Source organism: Ceratotherium simum, chromosome 17 (genome assembly GCF_057802395.1).
Source record: "Ceratotherium simum simum isolate JZ-2026a chromosome 17, ASM5780239v1, whole genome shotgun sequence".
NCBI classification, from domain to species: Eukaryota; Metazoa; Chordata; class Mammalia; order Perissodactyla; family Rhinocerotidae; genus Ceratotherium; species Ceratotherium simum.
Window position 1 is genome coordinate 11,968,173 of NC_141916.1, and position 20,004 is coordinate 11,988,176.

Sequence of the window (20,004 nt, forward strand, 5' to 3'; positions counted from 1 at the left end):
CCCTTTTTGTTGGTCATTCCTCAATCTTGAGGGACACAGGGTGGTGACCACTCTAGCTTCCTCCTGCTGATAAGGGACATAGGTTGTTCCATCTCATTGAACCAGTCTCTTAGTAAGGTGGTGATACAGAGGGGCTCCCAAAGTTAGGCCTATGTTGTGTAAGCAAGTAACTAGGTAATTAATAAGAAACATTTCTAGAGAAACAAAAACAAAAACAGGTTAATGGTTGGAGCAAATTATAAACAAGTTTCAGTTTGAAATGTCTCTGATGATGTCATTGAGTATTCAGGTATCTTTCTGAGTGGCTTATACAGCAATAGGCATGAATCTCTCTTAAGTTTATCAAGTTGTCTAGCTTTAGTTTGCAGGGCTTCAGGAAAAAGAGTGGTTTCAGTTCTCAGTGATGCCAAATGAAAATGATGGAAAAAATTGAAAATGTTGGTTTGGAGATTTGTAGCCAGATATTTGAGGAGGCTAGGAGAATTCAGATTCCAGTCCAGGAAAATTATCCTTTTAAGAGAGAGAAAACCAAATTCTACTTTTAATATCAGCTTACTTTTGATATTAAAACTTATTCACTTAATTAAATTTATTTTAATCTTAACCAACTTGACCATGGACAAAACTCTTTACTCAGGGTTCCTCTTCCACAGACCTTCTATAACTCTCTTTTTACATTCAAAATTTGTCCCATGCTTTCTTTTTTCCCTCCTAGTACTTTAGGGCAAATTTATCTTTTTTTTTGCTGAGGAAGATTCACCCTGAGCTAACATCCACTGTCAATCTTCCTCTTTTTGTATGTGAGCTGCTGCCACAGCATGGCCACTGACAGATCAGTGGTGTAGGTCAGTTCCTGGGAACCAAACCTGGGCCGCCAAAGTGAAGCATGCCAAACTTAATCACTCAGCTACCAGAGCTGGCCCAAATTTATCTTTCTTAACAAAACAAACAAAAATATTTCCATTCCTTAAATCTTCTTTACTGAAAATATACATCTTACTTTTCTTAATTTTTATATATTGGCAGATCCACAAATACTGTCTAGAAACATATATTTTGTCATAGAAAGTTTCTCAGCATGGCACAAAATATATTTACCAATAAAACCCAAGTATTTTTTCAGTTTCTCTGTAATAAGAAGCCAAAGGTAGATAAATCTATGTTTAGTAATTAATATTTAATATTATATCTTATGTGGAAATGACCTAAATATTTAATAAATTCTATCGTTTAACTCAATTTAGCAAAACTCTAAGGTTTCAAGTTACCAAAAGATTTTGGAGTTAAGTACATCCACCATAACACATAATTATTGTTAAAAATTTCACCCAATACTTTTATTTTTTTCACATCTATTTAGTTTACTTGTTCCCAACAATTATTTAGATTTCCTACAAAACTTCATGAGACATTAGACAAAATTAGCTATCATTCTAAGTTATTACTTTTGCTCACAAGTTTTGTACCAGAGATAACATGTATCATAGCCAATGCTGATAACTCTGAAAACATGTTTATTTTAATCAAATCAACAAACTTAAATAAGCTTTCACTTACCAAAGATTGTTTTATACCATATTAACTTGAAAGACATTTGGGTTAATTTCCATTACATTTATGTAAATGCTTACTTTAAGCCAGTCAAATATGGCTCTCTTAGAAACTATACCATTTGGAAAGGGAAAAAAATCACACACATATACAACATATATATAGACACACATACACAGAGACCACATGACCATTATTTTAAAATTACTGCCATGAATCAGGTACAGTAATACAAAGCTCCCTTTTCCATTATTTTTTGCTTTGGTTTTAGGAGTTGGTGATAGATTAGATAACAGTTCCCCAGAGAGGCCACAAGCTTTTTGAGATAAAGGAAACGGGTGGAATCTGAATTGCCTCTGGAGTTGCATTTCCAGTCTTGCAAAAATTTGTAAATTGAGGACTGTTGCTCTTAATTCCCCAGATTTTTGGGTTGTGACTTAAATGATATTATAGGTTGATCTACCTGTTCAAATACATCATCCTAATTTGCTTCTTTCCCTCTGGGTGCTTAGTTTTATTTTAACTTAGTGAAGAAGACCTAAAAAAATTCTTACCAGGCTCTGAATACCAGCTTTCAGTTTGGCCAAATTTCTGATCATAAGTTGCTAAATCCTTTCAAATATCTTGTCAGGTTTCAGCCTGGACAAACAATAACTATACCTGGCAGTACAGAACCAGTAATCTTGAACATAGCAGTTTCCCAGAAAATCTCTCAGAGTTTTGTTAACTCGGGAAGGGGCTCATAATGGGCCCTCCTTCAAAGGTAGATTATGGGGTGTCTGTAAAGCCATGACTTAATGGGCTTTTCTTTTAGGTACCTTGTATAACTTAATTTTTTCTTTTTGCAACAAAACTTTCAATAAGATTACTTTGGAATTTTGCTTTTAAGTGCACTTTTAAATGATCTTATCTAATTGGAACATTCCTTCTAATGGCCAATGTAATCCCCTGAGGCTGACGGCAGTTTGGTAGGACTCTTAGCCACAAAAGAGGATGCAACCCACATTTCTGTCCAACCACCTCTGACCCCAAAATGAGGTGCAACCACATTTTTGTCCAATCTTATTTTTGGGACCTCCCCCTCCCGCCCCGCAACCTGACGATTATCAAGCCACGCCCTCAGGGTAGCTTCCAGAACCTTTAGGTTTTGAGCAATTGTGCCATAATGGGGCACAATTAAATGTCTTTAAATTTTTAAAAATATTTAAAGATTAAATATTTTCCTTTTTCCTCCGTTTGGAGGCTTGAAAGGAGCCCAAAGTGGCCACTGTAATTTTAAATTATCCTGGGTCATCTTGCCAGCCATTTACAGCTATTTCCATTTTAGGGGACTTTTTCCAAGGTGGCTGCAGCAAACAAGGTCTTTCTAGGGGATAGTGTGTAGAGTCTGATAGTGTGCTTGCGGGAACAGCTCCCGCGAGAATAACCAAAGGCTCGGCTTTCTCCCTTATGTGTTCTGGCACCCACAAAGTTCAGAGACGAGGAAGCCCTGGATGGGCTGCAGCCACCACATGCCTCGCCATGAACAATGGGGGCCCAATAAGATATGTTCTTCAGAAAGGGGTCCCTATGAGGCCATTGCACATCAGACACCCCGACAACTCTGTGAAACCCCCAGTCACCTGGGAATGTCCCGAAGGACCAGAGGGAACAGTGCCTCTTTTTTTCAGAGTCAGAAGACCCTTCTAAGGTTAATCCACAAAGGGAGTTTGTTACTGTCACCGAGAAACCCAGTTCCCAAGCAGCCAATTTTAACAAATAACACAGTCACTCATAGACAACCATGAACAGACACAGAAATCCAATATTCTGGGACTCTATCCTCGAGTATTCTGGGATTTTAATCTAGAGTTTGGTACTCTAACCTAATCCCTTGAGTACGCCAGCGGCTGTAACTTTTTTATATTGTCTCCCTTGTACCCACAATCCTAGCCTTGGGACCTTAACTGGGCAAAAATCTCCCCAGTGGGGACTCTAACTGACAATTCTGATGTGATTATTAGACAATTTAGGAACGGCATGTTTTAATGAGGTCACTCACCCAAAAGACATCTGATTCCAGAGTTGTTTCTTCTCTCAAAAGAAAAAAAAACACCCTGGGGCCTGGAGTGCCACAGTGGGAAATGGGAATTGGATCAGCTGAGCCTCTAGACAAAATTGTCTAAGTAGCCACTTGGAGTTGACAAAAAGAGCCTGCACTCTGCCGGGGGCTCCAGACCCTCCAGCCAGCAGTCCCTTCATGGTAGCCAAAATTGTTACCACACAAAGATGGGGTTCTCCTACCCAATGCCCATAAAAAGCCAATTATTACAGCATCAGCTTTTGAGAAGAGAAAAGGCATTATCATAAGATTGATTTGCAAGGAGACAGGAGGCATAAGCTCTCAGATCTCTCTCCTCAACTCAGGATTTGGGGCAAAATTTAAGATGTTACAGAAGACAGGCTGCTACACGGAAACACTGGTGGAGCAGGTTTTGAAAAGAGGGCTTTAAGCATTTATGGTAAGGTTTTAAACAGTTATGGTGAGGTGTAGAAGGAGTTCTAACACTGGATCTTCCTAGACAATGGACCCCTCACCTCTGATGAGAGTCTGACTTCCATGTTCCGGTCGTGTCCTGGTTCTCCAGTTCTGTAGGGGAGAATCTTTGGTTTCAGTGTCATTTCAGGTCAAGATTTTCTCTTCTATACATACCCTGGTGACGTGACTTTGCAAGTTTTCTGAAAAACAAATCTCAATTACTCTGTTGATAAGATGGGTTCAGTTTGGACTGGTCTTAGAGGGCCTGTGGATAAAAAAGGATTACAACTGTTAGACTTGCTTTGCGTCAGCCCTCCCAGCAATTCGGAGAAGTCTCACTGCTGAGTGTGTCCACCCGACTCCCTCTTCTCCCCTTTCTTTGTCTCTGACCTCAGGCACGCCCTATGCTCTCCTGAACACCTTTCTGCCCCAGAGAATTACTATATTAGGAGGAGACCTATTCCCTAAACTCCTTTGCCTTCTCTGTCTAACCCTAGAGAGGCTGACCGTGAGTTAGATTTCAGAGGAGGGGATTCTGTGTGCTGAGTCTGATGGGGAAACTCAAGCCCAGACAGGGTGTTGATAGTAAATGTTTCTTGAATCAAGTCCACTAAGAACCTTCCTGAGGCCGGGAAGATCAAGCCCAGCATGTCGGCAGACAAGTAGAAACAGTTCTGAACCATGAATCTGGAACAGAGTGGCCTGTGCTGCTCAGTGGGTGACATGTGGACGTGGAGAGCAGATGGAGTAAGAGGCCTGGGGCAGCGCTGCTGACAGTGATGCTTTCCTTCGGGGCAGGATTTGAGTTTTCAAGGGCCTATGTCAGCTCTTGCAAAAGTAGTCCACAGGGCAGATAGGTAGGGAGAGAGAAAAATGTTCCAGAAAGATAGTGATCAGGAGGGCAATTGAAGTCTTTATGCCAGAGAGCCTGGAGACCAGACTGCCAGCACAGCCTTCCTGATTGAGGGGGCCAGACTCTTCTGATCACAGCCTGTCTGTGTCTGTCCCCTGCAAAGCCATGTGGCTGTACCTGGCAGTCCTGGTGGGCCTGTACTACCTCCTGCGCTGGTACCGGGAGAGGCAGGTGGTGAGCCACCTCCGAGACAAGTACGTCTTCATCACGGGCTGTGACTCAGGCTTTGGGAACCAGCTGGCCAGGCAGCTGGACCAGCGAGGATTGAGGGTGCTGGCCGCGTGTCTGACGGAGAAGGGGGCAAGGCAGCTGAGGGACCAGATGTCAGACAGACTGGAGACGGTGATCCTGGATGTCACCAAGACAGAGAGCATCGCTGCAGCCACCCAGTGGGTGAAGGAGCACACGGGGGACAGAGGTATCACCCAGATTTCTCAAGTCTGTTTCCTCTCTGTGAAGGGAGACCCCTTGTCTGTGACCTGGGGAAGATTCCCGATGTGTTTTCCAGGACTTGAAGTCACAGTAGCTTTCTTTACTTCATCCAGCTTACCAGCCGAGCCGCTCCTCTTTCCACTGCCCCCACCTCATGACCTCGGAGCTCTGGAGGTTTGGGGAGAGTTTGCCCTGAGGAGAATCTGCCCTTCCAGAATTCCTGTCTATGGCGTCCCCTCTTTTGTCAGGAGCAGTTCTGGCTTTCTTGATGCTGAGTGCCCCGGGGAGATCAGAGCCCACTCTCTGGAGGAGAAGTGGAGATGTGGGCCCGAAGTCTTGTTGGGTGGCTGGGGCAGCGTTGGAGCCGGGCTCCTGTTCTCAGCACTTTAACATGTTCTTGCTGGGGACCCATAACCCTCCCACCAGGGAGTCACTGTCACCCATTTTCAGATGACAACACTGAGGACTTGCTAAGTAAGGTCAAAACTATTACAGAGTCACTTCTCTCTCTCTCTCTGTTAAACTGCAATTGCACTTGTCTTATTATGGGGGAAGAAAAGAACATTCATTTCTTCTATCTAAGTATCAATGTAAAACATGGGTATTGTGGAAAACACATGAAAGTACAGGATCAAAGCCAAACTCCCCCACAATCTCACCACCAGAGAGAAGTCCTGGTAACATTTTGACATAGATAGTTATGTTTTGCACATAGTTTGTGTCCAATTCTTTTCACTGAAAGAAGACGAGCATTTTATAATGTAATGGAAATTTCTTCAAAACTGTGAATTTTAATGATTGAAAATATTCCATCCCTTTGAGTAGTATGACTTTATTTTATTTATTTATTTTTGTGAGGAAGATCAGCCCTGAGCTAACATCTGCCAATCCTCCTCTTTTTTTTTTTTTTGCTGAGGAAGACTGGCTGTGGGCTAACATTCATGCCCATCTTCCTCCACTTTATATGGGACGCCGCCACAGCATGGCTTGCTAAGCGGTGCGTCGGTGCGCGCCCAGGATCTGAACCTGCGAACCCCGGGCTGCAGCAGTGGAGCACACACACTTGACCCCTTGAGTCACCAGGCCGGCCCCGAGTAGTATGACTTTATAAAACAGTACCTCATGGTATGATATTAAATTGTTGCCTACATTTTATTCATCATATTCAACATAAATCATGTCTTGGTTAACTTCATTTACCCAAATCTCTCCATATAACTACGTATATTGTTTGGGTTCTTAGAAGTAACACGTCTGGTGGGAGGATGTGCATTTCTAGAAGGGCGGGCCTGTTTCTGAGCAGGGGAGGGACTCAACTCTCTGGGTCAATATTTGTGCCACCCGTGCCCCACTCCCCTGAATCCCTGCCCCGCTGTCCCGAGGGCTGATGCTGGAACTCTTTACTTTCTGTCCTGGGAATTGTGTTTTGGAGTCTTGCAGAGAGGTTTCCATGAAGCTGGGTGAACGGTGGGCCAAGGGGGATGGGGCGAGGGTGGCCTCCTGTGTGGGTGGGAGGAGAGGGGGGCATGTTCTGGTGCAGAGGGTGAAGTCTGTGCAGGGAGGGTGGGGGTGAGACAGCATTGCCTCCCCCTCAAAGCCTGCCCCTTGGAATTGTTCCCCTAGATCCTACAGGAACCTTGCTCACTATTGATGCAGGTGTTTCAAGGCCAGTCCCTGAGGTCTCTCCCCACCTGTCCTCACATTCCCCCCAACCTGGGGTTTCAGGTTTGCTTTACACAACCAGCCCCTACCCAGATATTAGCCACCTTTTCTTCGTTTGTCTATTATCTTGTCTTTTCCTTCGTCTCCCTCGCTCTTTCTTATTCTCTCTGCGTGTCTCTCTCCTTCCCCCGTAGATAGTTGTTGAGCACTCACTCAAGAGGCTGTCCAGGAAATCTGACAATGTAGGTGAACATTTATAACATCTGCAGGACAACATTGATGTGTGAAACCCAAAACATTACTGTCTGTGTTCCGGATATGGACACACTAGATTCCTCCACATCAGTCCCTGCCTTCACCAAATGTGGGGGGATGGCCCAGTGTGCACCAGGCAGAGGCTGGGCCTGAAGAATAAATCAGGAGGAAGGCACACTTTCTGTCCTCCAACAGCTTACAGGGTCTGCACCCCCTAGACCCTGCCGGCTGTGTGTTGTTATCTGTTCCACCCACTCCCCACCCAACCTCTCTCAGAATGTCCTCACGTGATTGGAAGGTGAACTGGAACCACAGCTGTGCTCTCACCCACGGGCACAACGCACTATTGTTCTCTCTCCCCTCACTGTCCCCAGGACTGTGGGGCCTGGTGAATAACGCTGGCATCTTCATGCCCACGGCACCCAATGAGTGGCTGACCAAACAGGACTTCATGAAGATCCTCAACGTGAACCTATTGGGGACGATCGAGGTGACCCTGAGCCTGCTGCCGCTAGTGAGGAGGGCACGGGGCCGCGTGGTCAACGTCTCCAGCGTCTTGGGCCGGGTGTCCTTTCTTGGTGGGGGCTACTGTATCTCCAAGTATGGCGTCGAGGCATTCTCAGACTCCCTCAGGTATTGGACTGGGACCCAGGACCTCCCTCAGTCCTCCTCCTTCTGTGCTTCCAGGAAAGCCTTTTCAGAGGCTCTTCCTTCCAGATCCCTCTCTCTTGCTTTGTGCCAAGCATTCATTGGGGAGCACTTTTTTTATGTTCTGGGTGTTGGGATGGACCCCAGGCCTAACAGAGTTTGATTGAACATATTCCTGCCCTGGAGGAGGATCCACAGTCAGAAAGTGTCCGAGGCAGAATTGGACATGGGATAATGTGGCTGCAGTGCCCACGTCCATAACTCCTGTGACATTCAGCTTCAGGGAGCCCTTGAGGTAGGGGTAGAGCATTTGTGTCAATTCAACATATATTTTTGGCACCTCTGAGAGTGCACATTAAATGTGTCTAAGGAGAATGGTATTTGGTCCTTGACTTAACAAGTCTGACCTCTGAGAAAGGGACAAGAGATACAGAAATGTTGTGGCCATCTCTCATGGCGATTGTGACGAAGTAAGCCATAATGGCTGTGGTGGCAGAGAAATGAGGGAAGGAACCTGGAGAGGGGTCTGAGCTGAGGATTGAAGAACTGAACCTGGTAACCTGGCAACCTGACAAATAATGTGGGAAGGCTTCCTGGATGAAGGAATGAGGTCAGACAAGCCCAGGGTGAGTAATGGTTGAGTGCCTATGCTGCAGGGTCCTCCAGGATAAAGGACAAGGTCCAGGATGGCAGGAGGGATGCGGGGCAGGTGGGCATGGGTGGGCTCATGTAGGGTCATGGGCCCTGGACGGGCTGTAGACCTTCATACTGTTGGCAGTGGAGCCCCATGGAAGGGATTTAATCAGGGGAGCTACTATGTCAAATCAGCATCTAGAGAACCCACTGGCTGCAGGGCAGATGATGGCTCTGAATGTGGGGGAGCTGAGACTGCAGGCAGAGAGATACTCCTTAGGGGACAGATGGCCTGGCAGTTGACTAGAGCAGGAGAAGGGAGAGAGAGGATTGAGGAGAGTGGAGGAACTAAGATGGTTAAAGTCTAGAGACGGATTGGATGTGAGGGGACACAGGAGGAGAGAGCATTTAAGTGGTGCCTTGTAGCAGAATAGGCAGGATTTAGAGCTAACAAGCACATGCATGTAAAATACGTGGGAAAATGTACAAACCTTACACAGAGACTATGCCATCATCATAATTTTTCTCCTCCTGGCCGCTGCACTTTGAAACTTCCCAAGCTTTGAATTTATGTCACCCCAAACCTATGTTGGGGTTGTATCATTTCTGTGATCTTGTTTGTTTGTTGTGTTTTGTCTGCCAAGGCCTTTGAAGTCCTTGTCCCTCTGCCTGTCTGCCTTGCAGGAGGGAGCTCTCCCACTTTGGGGTGAAGGTGGCCATTATTGAACCTGGTTACTTCAAGACCAGCATGACCAGGAATGAGAGGTTTTCTCAGGGCTACCAGGAGGTGTGGGATCGAGCCAGCCCAGAGGTCAAGGAGACCTATGGAGAAAAGATGTTGGCATCATGTGAGTGAGCTGTGGACCATGGGGAGTGAAGCAAACCATTGTCTGGAAGCCTGGGTCCATCATTAGTGCCTCCTCAGGTCTCAGGTCCATGCTCCGGGCTCTGACTCACCCACAAAGTGGGGACATTTAGCTCCATCCGTGGTCTCATGTGGTTAACTGGTAACCTAAGGAAAGGATCCTGGCTTGTTAGGCCTGGGCACCATTGTCTCCTCTGAACCCCTCATCGTGAGGAGGAAGCTGAAGCCGAAAGGGAAGACCCCCCTGGACTCATGGCAAGCGGGTGTTAGAGCAGCTGGTTCTCAGGTGCCTAGATTTCCAGTGTTTGTAGAGACCTCCAGTTTATGCAGTGTTCATACAGTCGTGAGTTACCTAACGACGGGGACAGGTTCTGAGAAATGCATCATTAGGCCATTGTATTGTTGTGCGAGCATCATAGAGTGTCCTCACACAGACTTAGATGGTATAGCCTACCACACATCTAGGCTGTATGGTACTAATCTTATGGGACCATTGTAAATGCAGTTCGTTGTGTGACCAGAACATACTTATGCAGTACATCACTGTATTCCCAGGAATAGAGTCAGAACATGGTAGCGCGGAGTGTTCTTGGATAAGTGGTGGGACACACTCCAATGACACCCATGGATTCCATTTGGAGCAATATTTTGGGGGACCCAGGAGCTTTTAGAAACTTTTCTCTAGAGTTGATCTGAAAGTGGGACAATGGGGAAGTGAGAATATATTTGGATGGTGTCTCCTTCTTGACAGTCATGAAATCAACTGAAATTTTGGAGCCAAGTTGGTCTGGGAAACTGTCCTTGGTGACAGACTGCATGGAACATGCCCTGACCTCCTGCCACCCCCGCACCCGATACTCAGCTGGCTGGGATGCCAAGCTCCTCTACCTCCCCATGAGCTACATGCCCTCCCTCCTGGTGGACGCCATGATCTACTGGAGCTCCCCAAGGCCCGCCAAGGCCCTGTAGCCCAAGACTGGGGTTCACGGTAGGGTTAAGTTGGGTACTGTGTGAGGGAGGGATGCCTCAGGGGGAGGGAAATAGACTGGAGAGAGGGCCTCCCATATGAGCAGGGACACCCAGCTCACTGCCTCACTCCCACCCCCTCCCCAGGCTTCTCCTGGGACATCACTCGGGACTCTGGAGATATTAGGAGGAAAATACCAAGTTTTGCAGCTGAGGAACAAGGACCCAATGGCACACATCTGTGCCCCGTTTCTTGAGTGGTCTCTCAAGGCTCTGGGTCTCATGGCCCTTCTGTCACCCTGAAGAATCCATGTTTTTAGGAGGGTGTGGGCAGCTGAGCTCAGGCCCACCTGACCCTACTCTGTCTCTGTCTTCCTCCTCAGGGTATGCCTTAACCCTGGCCAGTCTCCCACTCTCACAAGATGGAAATGACCTGGAGGAGGTGAAGGCCCCTCTCCACTGAATATATCTGTGGACAGAGGTGGAGGTGTGGAGAGCGACCACCAGCCTGACCCATCAGTCTCAGGTGCCAAGTCAGTCGACCTTGCTGTAAGGGGGTGTCCTTAATAGGGTTCCTGATAGAGGAAACAGAAATTAATGTTTGATTTGTCTTGAATCCATGGATTTTCGTTCCTCATTTTTGCCTTAAAATAAAGTTGAAAAGTTTACCCAGTCCCAGTGATTGGATCCGTGGCCTTGGGAAGCGGTGAGTGTGGGTCTATGAGAGGAAGTGTCAGTTGCTTTTGGAGGTCAAGGGATGAGTGGGATGACCTGAGGAGGGATTGGAGAGAGAAGTTAGGTCACTCCCTTCCTTCCACAGAAGTGAGGGGCTAATGGTTCCTTCCCAAGATGTATCAGGTAACCTGGGGTCACAGGATTAGACACCAGGATGGACAAACAAAGAGAGGTGGCTAAGGGACTGGCAGGGCGAGACTCTTACCTGGGGACATCAAGCCTCACCCCTCAGCAGCAACATCTCTCCATCTCTCTCTATCTGTCCCCTCCATCCTCTGCCATGCCCAGGTTCCCCTCCCCACAGCCTCCAGTGGAGGAGAAAAAGAGTCACTTCTGGACCCCAGTCTTTCACTTTCTGCTAAGCATTGTTGAGCCCCACTGTGTGCTAGGCAAGAATTCTCTCAATTGCCCAGTGCTTCTGGAGGCCCCGCCTCTCTCTGTCTCCACTGTTCTGATGTTTTTCTGAATAGGGACTCAACAGAGAAGGTATTTGCAGAAAATGATACAGATCACTGGGCTGAGTACAAATTGGAGTTGAGAGGAACCCTGTCATATGTCTTAGTTTTCCTCCTGTAGTTTTCAGTCGAGGATATGGAGTCTTTAGGGAACCTGATGTTGTAGAACAATGTCAGCACTTTTCATGAATCAGAAAGTGAGGTCGGATAGTGCAGGGTCCCTCATCCTCAAACGTGTAGTGAGCGCTTGGTGTCAGACAAGGGACTGCTGAAGACACAGAGATGATGGAGGCCATCCTCAAGGATCTGCAAGTCCTTCAAAGCTCTGGTGTCAGTCCACTCAAAGTCATTCCATGTCCCCCACAACAATGCAAAGCAAGAGCATCATGCTTGATCTGAAGTCTCCAGATTTTCATAACATTATTTGTATCCAGACACAACAAACAAGTGGAAATAAAATAAAGGATGGCTGATGCACTTTCTAGCCTGGAGGGTATGTGTTCAGGAGGTTTGGACTCACCCCTGGGAGTCCTCTCCAGAGTGTCAGAGAACTGTGAGGATACATACCTCTGGCCCTCCATGCTGGGCTCTTCATGGGGGGCAGGGCTGCACCTAGACGGGTCCCATGGCCCCAAATGTGGATTGTGACTCAAGGACGCCAGCTTTGTCAAGGCAGAAAAACAATGGCCTTGAGAAAGAAGTCCAGTGCAAATGAGCCCGAGTCCTCACCCTGGACCCTCAGCAGAGCCTCACCCTCCTCCTTCCAGGCTTCTTCCCTTGAGGAGGGAGCCAGGTCCAGTCTGATGGAACTGTACAGGTAGTGACACCCAGGCCATGATATTCCATGGGGGTGCCCCAAGGAAGCTGCCCTCACTCCTTTTTCCCTTTGCTGTCCCGACGTTTTCTGAAGAGTACAGGGTCAGTGACTCCCCAGCCCCGAATCTAGTGCAACAGCCAGATCTTTAGCATCCAAAGGCAAGGGTGTGTCTCTACATTTTTGCACCGCCGCTCCATTAGTGGGGCCAAATACCTGTAAGGCTGGAAACAGCTTGCAGAGTTAACCCTCAGTCCCGGCTCTTTCCAGCTCTCCTTTTTGTTAACTACTCCTCCCCCTCTTCTGAAGACCCATACTGGGTGGACAAAGGGGAATAAGTGGGTGATGGATGCCCTAACTCTTGACAGTGGTCTCAGCTGAGGCTCTGGAGGGCGCCGCCAGGGGGCGCCGCCTCCACTCCAGCACCCACATGGCCCACAGGTGCTGACCTGGGACCTGGCCCACTGCCCTTCTCCAGGGCGTGGGAGGCAATCTCAGCGTCGCCACAGTGGTGACACCCAGAGCAAGATCTCAGACCAGAGATTAGCGGCAGTGGGTCTCCATCCTGGGGGTCACCTCTGAAGGATTTCTCATTTGAGCCCTGCAGCCCCCAGGTTTGTGAGTGTCACCCCAGGCTCCCTTTCTCTCTCTTTGCTCTCTCCCGAACATTCTGATTGTTCTGACACGGAATGGACTCTGAAAATCCTGGCATGTCCCTAACACCAAAGGTCATATCACTTTCAGGATTCACAAGAGTGAAGCAGCAGGAGTGAGGGCTCAGAGATGTCGCTACTGCATGGCCCTTTGGGAATTTATGGTTGAAGGAATTTCTGGTCACTGAGAAAAAAGTCTCTAGTTCCTTCCAAGAAACCGTGACCTTATCCCTCAGCAGGGTTTGGTGTCCGGTCAGGATTTGCACAATGTCTTGGCTCCCTGAGAGTTTCCAGGGCTCCTTCCTTCCTCCTTGTCTTCTTCCTCCCCCAGCCTTTGGGAAGCCCTTGGAGGAGGCCCTGGAGTCACTCCAGGAAGCAAGGACAGGCTGATTCCACAGGACCGGCCTTTGCCAGGCTGCTGCCACCTCCCACATTGAGGGACAAGCACTCTCAGGACACAGTCAGCTCCCTGTGCAGAAAGGTTACAACTGAGTGGAATCTTGGCCTTGTGTGTCTTTTTCGCCTGCTGAGGTGGGTCTGGGGGCATTTGAGCCTCTTGTTTCTGTAGGGAAGCCTCTCTTTCGCCCTCCAGGGCCTCTCTCTTTCCTTACTTACCAGTCAGAGCTATGATAAACGTGGACAGTGAGGGAGACGCCCAGAGCAGGGACACTGGCTCCTGTCCCTGCCCCACTCACCAGCTCTGTTCCTCCGGCCGATCCACCCTCTTTTATGAAGTGGTGTCCTCCACCTCACCCTGAAGCCCCTCCAGGGACAGCTATTGTGGGGTCCAGTCTCTAGTCCTTTCTTTAGTCTCCTGATGGGGCAGCTCCCTCCTCCTCTCCATTATCATCTGGGACAAACTGAACAACTGTCTTTCTAATTTTGGGGGTTTACAGCCCTCCCTTTGGGTGAGGATAGGGCAACATGTTGTCACCGAGTAAGAGCTCACCTCCCGATGTGCATAAAGAGCAAATTGTTATGGCTTTGGGAGAAGAAAAGTAGCTCTATTTGGGAGATCTATCTGCCAGGAGACTGAAACATATGCTCTCAGATCTCTCTTCCTCAATCCAGGGCTGGGGGCAAAATTTTTGGAATGAAAGGTAGGGTGGTCTGATGTTTGGAGACAGATGATCAGAGGCTAGGAGAAGTGAGTTAATTGATGATCTGCACAAGCACAATCAAGCTTCATGGCTCTTCATAGGACCCATGTGCACAAAATGGTATTGTTAGCATGATCTGCGAGTGGAGTTTTCAGCCCTTTGACATCAAACAGATCACTTATTCAGCAGTTGCACAGACCCTGTTGATGAGTTGGTGGTGTCAACTGGCCTGAACTGGACAAGGGGTCTCAGTTCCTGAAAAACCACTCTTAATTACTCTGTTGATAAGATGGAGTCAGTTGATCTGGTCCTAGAGGGCCCATGGTTACCAATTCTCCCCTTTTTTTGTTCATCTCTCAATCTTGAGAGAAAGGGAGTGATGACTGCTTTAGCTTCTTCCTGCTCATAAGGGGTGTTTCATCTCATTGAACCAGTCTCTTAGTAAGACGGTGATGCAGATGGGCTCCCAAAGTTAGGCCTATATTGTTTAAATTAATAACCAGGTATTTAATAAGAAGCATTTCTAGAGAAGCAAAAAGAAAATCAAGGTTAATGGCTGGAGCAAATTATAAACCAGTTTCTGAGCCCCAGGAGCAGCCAGTCAAGGAGATTTCTAGATGTCAGGGTTGAAGTATCTTTTGTAGTTTGAAAGTCTCTGATGATGTCATTGGGTGTTCAGGTATCTTTCTGAGTGGCTTACAGAGCAAGAGGCATGAATCTTTCTTAGGTTTATATCAAGTTGTCCAGCTTCAATTTGCAGGGCCTCTGGAGAAAGAGTGTTTCAATTCTCAGTGATTCCAAATGAAAAATGATGGAAAAAATTGAAAATGTTAGGTTGGATATTTATAGCCAGAATTCCGAGGAGACTAGAAGAATTCAGGATCCGGTCCAGTTTACAGATAGAAAACAAACACCTCAAAGACAATTAACAGAACTAGAATCTAAGATCCATGAATGTGTACTATAGTTTTTGTTGAAACATTGTTTTTCTCTCTAAAATCACCCTCATTTTTACCTAAGATAGCCAAATTGAGACTCATTGGTTTGCAAAATAAGTCTAGTTTCAATAAACTTGGCCCAATTACTTACACAAATACAGCAAGAATAGCAATTGATCACATAGGCTCTTTTAAATCTGCTTTGCTGGAACTTTTCATAAGGAGTCTCAGATTGAACTTTAAAGGTCTCTCAAGGCCCAGAAAACCAAGCCAAAGACTCATCATCAGACTCTTCCTGCAATACCTACAGATTTGGGTGAATTCCTCTCTTCTCTTGAGGTTCCCCCAAATATCCTGAGCTTCTTTGCACCTGCCAGGGAAGTGACCTTCTTTATGCACCTGGTAAGTTTGCTGGGAACTGTGTAAGCAAGTCACCAGGCCAATATTTCCCTGTGGCTTTATTCCGTAAAGTCAATCTTTGTTCCTGAAAGCTGTGTGGTCATATCTGAGTCCATGCATGTTTCTCTCAAATATAACATTCCAGTCAAAGCCTTGGTAATATAACCAACGTTTCCAAATGTGTCCTGCTATAAGGAGAACAGATTCTTATTGAACTTATACAAATAACTACTTTGCCATGAAAAAAAAAGAATACTCACACCTCAAGAGTTTCCAAATTCTGGTGAGATCAGGTAGGGAGTAAAAAATAACTGTTTCAATTCTACTTAGAAAGGTATAATTTAACCAAATTGCTCTAAGTCATAGCTTAAGAGAAAAGAGAGAAAGGTTTCCTTAAATCTGGAAAAATAAAACATTAAAGATTGGCAATATCTCAAAGGAAAAGTCAGCAAAATTATAATCATCCTCATCAGTTCATTCAGGCCCATGTGACCCATTCTTGATCTGATCTTCTGTTAGCAGTTTTATGTGGCCATCCATTTCTCTGTTAGAGTTCTGTAATTTCTTACCCAGCCCAGTTTTATAATCTGAAGGTTTATCAGAAACCTGCATTCTAGAGCAAGTTTCAGGGTCCTTTCTATGAGTCTCTCTGAAGATGAAATACATCTGCAAAAATATCAGAGTAACACAACTGTCTGCAAATGACAAAAGACTCAAAAATGTCAATTGACAGAGACACATGGCTATTTCTGTGATATACAACACTTTAAGATAATAACTAGAATTATGGCTGACAACCAGGACAGATCAGAATTTTAGGAATGTTATATAACATTGAAAACACTCATTTAAATAACATTCACCCACACAATATCACTTAAGAAGGTTTATCATCATTTATTTAACAATGCTTCCCATGTAATGTAACATACTAAATAAGCCTAATTAACTTAGTATCTCCCTCTTTATAGAAAGAGAGGACAAATTCTTTGAGAAATCCCATGGCCCCATTGAATTCTGAGGAAGTTTGTCAAAAATATCAAAAGATTTTAAAGCACTTGGTCAAACAGGAAACAACGCTTGCTGTGGAACAATGCCTTGTTAACCAAAGTGACAACAGAAGATGTTAAAGGCAAACATACAGAGTTAAAGAGTGAAAAAATCCCAAACCTTAAATTCTCTTAATAGAGAGATTTCAGCCTTTTAGAATTTAGGAAATTATTTTGACAAAACATAGATTTTCTCACTTTTAGGTAGACTTTTTCAAAGGTAAAGAAAAACCTTTTATAATGTATTCCTCAAGAGCAGACTAAAAGTTCAAGAAAATTATCCTTTTCAGAGAGAGAAAAAAACAAATTCTAATTTTGCACCAGCTTACTTTTGATACAAAACTCATTTACTTAATTAAATTCATTCTGATCTTAGCCAACTGGACCACTCACAAAACTCTTTCCTCAGGGTTCCTCTTCCACAAACCTTCTATGACTTTTTTTTACATTCAGAATTTGTCCCATGCCTTCTTTCTTCCCTCCTAGTACTTTAGGACAAATTTATCTTTCTTAACAAAACAAACAAAAATAATTCCATTCTTTATACCTTCTTTACTGAAAACATGCATCTTACTTTCTTTGAATACAAAGATGTTTTCCTTATTAATTTTTAGTAGCTTTAATCACATATATTAGCTAGAATTCTTAACCCTTTCAGACCTTAATTTTTAGTAAAAACTAAGAAGTAAGCAATTATAAAATGTCTTTTACATTAGCATTCTTTGGCTTGGCAAATTTATAAATACTTTTCATAATTTCTAGAAACATGCTACTTCATAGTGTGATCTTTTCATAAAATACAAGACACGTTTACTAATAGACCCAAACATCTTTTAGTTTCTCTGTAATAAGAAGCCAAAAGTAGATAAACTGAGACAAGTTTAGCAATAATATTTCAGTATTTACTTTTATTTGAAAATGACCTAGATATTCAATGAATTTTTTTTATCATTTAATTTCACCTTGCAAAACTTCAAAGTTTCGAGGTACCAAAGAGATTTTGGGAATTGTTTTAAATACACATGCCATAGCATATAATTACTGTTAAAAAGTTTACCCCAAAACTTTTATCTTGTATCTATTTAGTTTACCTGTTCCTAATAGTATTTAGAGTCCCTACCAAAACTTCATGAGACATTAGACAAAATCAGCTATCATTCTAAGCTATTATTTTTGGTGACAAATTTTGTAACAGTGACAACATAAGCTTATTTGACTAATAAAGGCTATATGTCTATATCATATCCAGTGTTGATAACTCTGAGGACATGTCTATTTCAACCAAACCAACAAACTTAATAAGCTTTCATTTACCAAAGACTAATTTATATCATGTTAACTTGAGAGACATTTGGGTTAGTTGCTACTACATTTAGAAATAATCTATTCAAGCAATTACTTGAAGCAATCAAATAGAGCTCTTTTAGAAATTATATCTTCTGGAGGTAAGATATCATATATATATATATATATATATATCTGATATATATATCACATACATATAGACACACATACACAAAGACTCCACAGCTATTGTCTTAAAATTACCACTATGAATCAGATATGGTATAATAAAGCTCACTAGTTATGAAAGAATAATTGAATCAAAATTTTAAGCTTTTTCTACTAATATTTGTGGATAAGACACCCATGATACTAGTTTTTGGGCAAGGCTGCTCTATAGGCAGTTTTTCATTCCTTCTTTCCTTTTTTTTCTCTTTAGTCTTAGAACTAAATGGGTTAGATAATAGTTCCCAGAGAAGCTTTTTGACATAAAGGAAATGGATGGAATCTGAACTGCCTCTAGAGTTGCATTTCCAGTTTTGCAAGGATTTTTTTTTAAGCACAGTTGCTTTTCCTCAGAAATTGGGTTGTAACTTAAATGACATTATAGGTTGATCTATCTGTTCAACTACATCATTGCTAATTTGCTTCTTTACCTCTGGGTGCTTAGTTTTATTTTAACTTAGGGAAGAAGGCCTACAAAAATTCCTATCAGGTTCTGAATACCAGCTTCCAGTTTGGCCAAATTTCTGAGCGTAAGTTGCTAAATCCTTTCAATGATCTTGTCAGGTTTCAGCCTGGAAAAACAGTAACTATACCTGGCCGTATTGAACAATTCCAGTAATCTTTAACATAGCAGTTTCCCTGAAACTGTCTCAGAGTCTTGTTAACTCTGGAGGGGCTCATATTGGCCCTCCTTCAAAGGTAGATTATGGGGTGTCTGTAAAGCCATGAGCTAGTAGGCTTTTCTTTTAGGTGCCTTTTATAACTTAATTTTTTCTTTTTGCAACAAAACTTTCAATAAGGTTACTTTGGAATTTTGAAGTCTTTGCTTTTAAGTGCACTTTTAAATGATCTTATCTAACTGGAACGTTTCTTCTAATGGCCAATGCAATTCGCCTGAGTCTGTAACCAGTTCGGTAGGACCCTTAGCCATAAAAAGGAGTGCAACCCATGTTTCTGTCTGACCATCTCTGACCACAAAACTGGGTGCAACCACATTTTTGTCCAACATTATTTTTGGGACACCCAGCCTGACGATTATCAAGCCAAGCCCTCAGGACACGAAACAAGCTTGGTAAGATTTTACAGTTCTTTGCAAACACTTACACCTTCTGGAACCTTTAGATTTTGAGCAATTGTGCTGGAAGGTGGAACACCTGACTCTTTAAAGATTAAAGATTTCTTTGTTTCTTGGTTTGAAAGCGCAAAAGGAGCCCAAAGTGGCCACTGTAATTTTAAATTGTCAGCCATTTACAGTTATTTCCATTTGAGGGGGCTCTTTCCAAGGTAGCCACAACAAACAAGGTAATTTCTAAAGGGTGTTTATTACAGTCACCAAGAAACTCAGTCCCCAAAACAGCCAATTCAGTTTAGACAAGCATTCACACATAATACAGTTCTACATATAACACAGACCAGAATACCAGCTACTTTGCCAGGAGTAGCTCAGAACCAGTGCCAGGAGCTATGCAGAAGCAGATTGCCAGGAGCAACTCAGAATCAGTGCCAGGAGCTGCTCAGAACTGGGAGGAGATTGGAATCAGTGCTTTGAGCCACTCAGGAGCAACTTCACAAGTGAGCCATTTATCCTGCCTCTAATTACTTTGTGGGGTTCAGGCCCAAGGTTTGGGACACAGCCCACCAGGATTCCCCAGGATACAAGCCAATCTTATATTTTAAGGGAATCAAACCCTAGAGGCAAGGTAAAGGACAGTCACTTCCTTAAAGTTACTCACCCAGAGCCCAGAGATGTCTTGATCCAGAAACTGTTTCTTCTCCCAAAAGAAAAAAAAAACACCTTGAGGCCTGGTGCACCACAGTGGGAAACAGGAATCTGATCAGCCAAGCCTCTAGACAAAACTGTCTAGGTGGCCGCTTGGTTGACAAAAAGACGCTGTACCTCACTGGGGGT

At 44.4% G+C, this 20,004-nt stretch overlaps 1 protein-coding gene across 2 annotated transcripts; it reads left to right on the forward strand.

Annotated features, from left to right (window-relative positions):
• The first annotated feature begins 5,087 nt into the window (after positions 1-5,087).
• LOC147914694 (retinol dehydrogenase 16-like) lies at positions 5,088-10,446 on the forward strand. Of its 2 annotated transcripts, XM_087441939.1 has the most exons (5): positions 5,088-5,400; positions 7,706-7,964; positions 9,297-9,460; positions 9,912-9,920; positions 10,229-10,446. In XM_087441939.1, exons 1-5 carry the CDS (start codon positions 5,088-5,090, stop codon positions 10,444-10,446), a joined length of 963 nt encoding a protein of 320 aa, XP_087298065.1. The 2 variants fall into 2 exon arrangements, with proteins under 2 accessions (XP_087298065.1, XP_087298066.1); XM_087441940.1 differs by lacking the exon at positions 9,912-9,920.
• The last annotated feature ends 9,558 nt before the right edge of the window (positions 10,447-20,004 follow it).

Excerpts from the sequence above, each read along its gene's own strand:
- LOC147914694 (XM_087441939.1), top strand. The coding sequence starts at position 5,088 with ATGTGGCTGTACCTGGCAGTCCTGGTGGGCCTGTACTACCTCCTGCGC. Across the intron at positions 5,401-7,705 it reads GGAGCACACGGGGGACAGAG|GACTGTGGGGCCTGGTGAAT; the intron begins GTATCACCCAGA and ends CACTGTCCCCAG. Across the intron at positions 7,965-9,296 it reads GCATTCTCAGACTCCCTCAG|GAGGGAGCTCTCCCACTTTG; the intron begins GTATTGGACTGG and ends TCTGCCTTGCAG.